Source organism: Oncorhynchus mykiss, chromosome 5, assembly GCF_057628025.1.
Source record: "Oncorhynchus mykiss isolate SJ-2025 chromosome 5, ASM5762802v1, whole genome shotgun sequence".
NCBI lineage: Eukaryota > Metazoa > Chordata > Actinopteri > Salmoniformes > Salmonidae > Oncorhynchus > Oncorhynchus mykiss.
Genome location: NC_143026.1, coordinates 38271400 through 38276722, shown reverse-complemented (window position 1 = coordinate 38276722; position 5323 = coordinate 38271400). Strand labels below are relative to the sequence as shown.

Below are 5323 nucleotides of genomic sequence, written 5' to 3'. Positions count from 1 at the left end.
CATTGTACAAAGTTTGGTTTAATTCGTTTCACTCTGTGCGGTCTTTGGTGTAAAATTGTTTGCCTGTAGCCAAAGTGTGCTGTTGCTTTAACAATGTGTCGCTTGTTTATTACGCCATCAAAGTACGCAATGGTGTCTGGCTAAACAGATCATATGGTTCAAGGGAAGTCAAGAGAACTGTGCGGAAGAGAATTTTGCTTGCAATAAATTCAATAATTAATCGTTATCTTTATTCTTTCAGTATTTGTTATTCTCATACGGTCTATGGTTATTCCGCATTGAAGATGAATAGTGTTGGAGAGGGCTGCACTGACCTAAAACGGGAATATGACCAGTGCTTTAACCGTTGGTTTGCTGAGAAATTCTTGAAGGGAGATCGAAGCGGTGATCCCTGTACCGAAATGTTCAAGAAATATCAGCATTGTGTCCAGGTAAATACATGATATCAAACACGGACGTATGTTAGCTATCTGTTCCTCATCACCACGCATTGATAACTGCTGTACCACGTACTGTTAGCTAACCAAAATGATGCAACACCAATGTGTCAGCTGTCAGGCCACAGAAGTCTTCTTCACAGGACTGAAACACAGGGCATCTATTTCCAATATATGAATGTAAATATACTCACTTCATGATAATGGATTGAGAGGACAATAGGCTGTCTTTTTAAACGTCAGATGCATGTATCTAATCTAATGTTAGCTACACATGGTGTGCTTGTATTTGCAGAAGGCCATAAAAGAAAAGGACATTCCCATTGATGGCGTAGAATTCATGGGCCCAAATAAAGAGAAAGGTGACAGATGAGATGGATCTCCCCAACAAAGTTGCCTTGTGACTCACTGGCATCGCTTACTGGGCATGCAATGGAACATGAACAGGGTGTCCACCAATTTAGCTTGAATTGGGTTTTGTTTGAGGTCGTTGTCCTCGTGTGGAGACTAAAGAGCATTCATATGAAGGATCCAAAGTGCTGAATGACAATTGGGATTGGATTTTGGGTATTGATTACAAAAGGAACCTATGAATCCAGACATTTGGGTCAGACCAATAAACATCCATGGTCACAAGATGAATGTGGTGGGCACTTCAGATGATCATTATAAAATGATGATGCTTTGCAAAGAGTTTTATTGAACTTTTTAAATTCTGGAATTGTCAATGTCTTAGTGTCCTGGCATAATGTCCCTCAAGACAACTGAAGAGGGCATCAATGTGGATGCATTGGACTTGGTTCATACTGTACAAGATTAGAAGTTTTGTGGGTCTCTGTTCCAAGTTAATTTTTTTTCCTGGAATGTGTTTAGTTCAGTGATGCAATGTAATGTGATTAACATATACATTGACAAAGCAATAAATAGAATAATCATGTTTCATTACTACCAATTCATATTTTCAGCTCTGAGGATGGACCAGAAATGACAAAAAGTATAGCATGAAACCCAATCTGCAACGTGACAACCCATTGAGTGCAGGTGTTTGGTTTGAAAAACAAAATGATCTTGAATTCAGCCACCACAGGTTACCAAAACATTGAGAGGGGAAGGAATGAACTGATTAAAAAGTTTGACATTTATTTAAAATAAAACAAATTTAAGGATTTCAGGTTTACCAGCAGATTACAATCAAACAATTTCCAAAAGGTATACAGACACTTGGAGGTCCACACTTACAATTCATTTAAAAATAGACATTGCAGGCAGATGTTCACATTTAGTTTTTGTTGAGAGTCACACTCAGGGCAGTGTTCATCACAAATGGATCATGTTCATACGTGACCTAGAGCAGCAAGACCAGTAAATTGACAAGTTAACAAATGGTCTCACCAGACATCAGAACTCAGCTCAATACAGTGCGCTGACACAGGGAACTGAAGTTTACATCAATCAACAGGAAAATAAATCAACCATATTAAGGCCAACAAGAAGGCAGGGGTGACTGACCATGGAATGCACATAGCAAGCAAAAGGGGGACAATTATTTGTGTGTGTCAGGGAGGAGAACTGGTATAAACAAAACATAATTAAACTGCCCCTAATCATCAGTGCCCTCTTGTGAATGGCTGGCTGGTCTACCGATAGTGGCGTGGGGGTGGGCTGTGGTGTGTTACTGGGTGTCGCCTCGCTGGGGGGCTATGGCGGGACACATGGCGCCGTGGAGGTGACTGGTAGCGCTGTGGAGGGGACCCTCTGCTTTTGTAAGGAGGTGGTGAGTAGCCACGCCCCCGGGGGGATCTGGAACGGGACTGCGAGCGACCATAACTGGCACCATGTTCTCCATGGACACGAATGTTTGCCATCTCCCCCTGTAGGACATACAGAGCAAATGACTGAGGAGACAATCTTCCGTCATGGGCTTGAATAAGCTTGTAACTCGCAAATGCACTCCTATTTGAGACGTTTTGCTGTGGCGAGGTGTACTCACCTGATGGGAGCGGAACTCAGTCCTGTCCAGTCTGCGCAGGGCATACTCCATGTCCTCCCGACGGACAAACTCCACCACCCCTTCACCATCCCGCTGCACGTCGGCGAAACACACATCCCCTGCCTCACGCATGTGGTCTTTAAGATCCTGCCAGCTCCCTGATGGGGGCAAGCCTGGGAGGGGAGACAGCACATTGTCATACAAGAAGCTGCTAAGTCTGCATAATGCTTATTGGAGTGGAAAAGTACAGCTACAGATTATTATAGACCTGTTTCAAGTGGCATATCTCCAATTCACATTTGTGTCTACATTTTCATGCAAAGCTTTGAGGGACACTATAAGTATGCAAATACTGTCAGTCTCTCAACTTATATTTTACCTTGATTTGAAAGAAAAAAAGTGGCATATGATCTGACTGCCAGATTGAAACCTAAGAAATAGGAATGTCTAGCTATATAAGAGGACATACAACACAGATACAATAGAGAACTACCAATGGGTAAAACAAAAATGAATGATAAAACATACACCTACCAGTCACTATGGCCGGTGTTTGGGTATATGCAGTCAACATGATCAGTTAGAGCTTTTACTGTTTTGTTCCTGTTTGTTTTGGGCAGCTGACTTGACCTTCACTTAGTCCCTTTGACCTCCAGTCCGCCAAGAGAGAGAGACAAAAACAACTGCCTACGACTCAGAACGTCCACCTACCAGTCACTATCACCCGGAACTCAGATCTCCGAGTTGGAGGCCCAAACCTCCCCTTAGGACCCCCTCCTTCGCCTCCCATAGGGCCACTAAATTTGGCGCCAGAGGAGCGAGGGTATTCTACACGAAGCTTGGAGTCACCGAATCCATATCCATTCCTTCCATAGACAGCATCTTCTGCATCCCTAAGAGAAGAGAGCACAGAACTCCTTACTTACTTGCCTAAGGGATATACACTTGTCAACGCCTTCTCCATCCATTCACTGAGGTCAGTCCCAGGCGATGTTACTAAAATCAGGAGAACACCTTGCCAAACAGCCGGGTATTGTGATTGGATGTGTACACACACTAGATCACTCCAGGAACTCACCGTGGATCTTCGAAGCGAACAAAAGCAAAAGGGATGGTTCCCCTGTTATTCTTTAGTTCGATATCCCGAATTTTTCCATATTTGAAGAAGAGATCCTCTATGTCCCTCTCCTGGACGTCCATTGGAAGATTTCCCACGTAGATCCTTCCATCAGTCATTGTTGGTATTGGATAGGCCCTGCTAAAATAAACCGAAGGCACCTGCAGGCTTCAAACTCATTGATCCATTCCAAGAACAAAGGTGGAGGTGAGCCGTATCCTAATCCATCCTCTTCTAATGCTTTAAATTTACCCTCAGAAATCTAGAATCCGTATCCTAATCTTAGTCCCAATCCACATTTGTCCATTCTCTTCTAATGCTTTAATTAGGAAAAATCTAGAATCTTTGTGGAGCAGGAGTAGTAGTAGCAGTAACGTTACATGTTGAGTTCAAGACAATCTGCACAGCACCTTGGACCAGTCTGAAAGCTTTAAAACACAGGATAATGATGAATGCCTTAGACTCAAACCATATAGCCATCAGAAGTCGTTTGAACATACACTAATTAGTAGCTAGCTAGCTAGTACTACTGACCTTCCCTCAAAGTGACGTAGCCTATAATTTACAAACCACTTCGATAGCTAGGCTTCGTAGCAAAGAGGCGGGCTACAGTTAGCTAAACAGACAGCAAAGAGGGCTGGCACTTCAAGGTGTGTTTCATGTATTTAATAACATTCCACACTGATTCCACTCCATGCATTACCATGAGCCCGTCCTCCTCAAATGTGCCACCAGCCTCCTGTGACAAAGCGATTGACTAGGTAACGTTCGATACAGTAGTTAGTTAGCAAACGTTAGCCCTCTGATTTCATCCTTGCTAGCTAGGCTAACGTTAGCTAGTTAACGCTGTCTACTATGCTCTTCCGTTTTAAAGTGTAAATAGCAACAGGTACATCGATCGGTCATGAATGTTTATGAGTAGCAAATTATTTGCTATAAAATTTCAGACATACCTCACTGTAATTTATGTAAAATACGGGCGGGATCGCTATCTAGCAGTCTCTTCCTCAATGCAGGAAGTCAGCTCGGGCGGTCGTTTGATCTCTACGTCAGAAATACTAACGCTAAAGTCTACTCTCCTTTTCAATTGTAAAGTGTAAATAGCAACAGGTACATTGATCGTTTGAGTAGCGAATGATTTGCTATAAAAAAAAAATGGACATACCTCAGTGTAATTTATGTAAAATACTGGAACGCTATCAAGCAGTGCTTCAACAATGCAGGAAGTCAGCTCGAGCTGTCGCTCGATATCTACGTCAGAAATACTAACGCTGAAGTCTACACTCCTCAATTTTAAAGTGTAAATAGCAACAGGTATTTTGGTCGTTTATGAGTAGCGAATTACTTGCTATACATTTTTATTTTATTTTCAGACATACCTCAGTGTAATTTATGAAAGATACTCTATCTAGCAGTCGCTTCCTCAATGCAGGAAGTCAGCTCGAGCAGTCGCGTCAGAAATGCTAACGCTAAAGTCTACTCTCCTCTTCAATGTTAAAGCGTAAATAGCAAGAGCTACTTTGATCGGTTATGAATGTTTATGTGAGCTGTTTATGTTTTGCATGTTACTGTTTAATTTCTAAAAAATTGAGCTGTCGCTGGTTCTCTACGTCAGAAATACGCGCCCACTTTTGAGACAGAAAACTATTTGCATAGGCTTATCAATACAATCTTCCATTTGGAGGCAAGGCACAATCTAATTTCAACAGTCTGACCCTGTGACTTTGTTTGGTAACCTGAGGGTTGGATGGGGCTGGCGAATAAATCACTCTCAAATGA

At 42.3% G+C, this 5323-nt stretch overlaps 2 protein-coding genes across 13 annotated transcripts; one reads left to right on the top strand and one right to left on the bottom strand.

Annotated features, from left to right (window-relative positions):
* The first annotated feature begins 101 nt into the window (after positions 1-101).
* triap1 (TP53 regulated inhibitor of apoptosis 1) lies at positions 102-1382 on the top strand. Its single transcript, XM_021602749.3, has 2 exons — positions 102-431; positions 733-1382. Exons 1-2 carry the CDS (start codon positions 285-287, stop codon positions 808-810), a joined length of 225 nt encoding a protein of 74 aa, XP_021458424.1. The 5' UTR covers positions 102-284; the 3' UTR covers positions 811-1382.
* A 172-nt stretch (positions 1383-1554) lies between these two features.
* Positions 1555-5224, bottom strand: srsf9 (serine and arginine rich splicing factor 9). Of its 12 annotated transcripts, none has more exons than XM_021602741.3 (5): positions 4710-5224; positions 3506-3685; positions 3139-3320; positions 2428-2600; positions 1555-2308 (listed from the first exon to the last, which is right to left on the bottom strand). In XM_021602741.3, exons 2-5 carry the CDS (start codon positions 3661-3663, stop codon positions 2075-2077), a joined length of 747 nt encoding a protein of 248 aa, XP_021458416.1. In that variant the 5' UTR covers positions 3664-3685; positions 4710-5224; the 3' UTR covers positions 1555-2074. The 12 variants fall into 12 exon arrangements, with proteins under 12 accessions (XP_021458416.1, XP_021458415.1, XP_021458420.1 ...); XM_021602740.3 differs by having other exon boundaries at positions 3506-3972; positions 4710-5165; XM_021602745.3 differs by having other exon boundaries at positions 3506-3682; positions 4710-5154.
* Between the last annotated feature and the right edge of the window lie 99 nt (positions 5225-5323).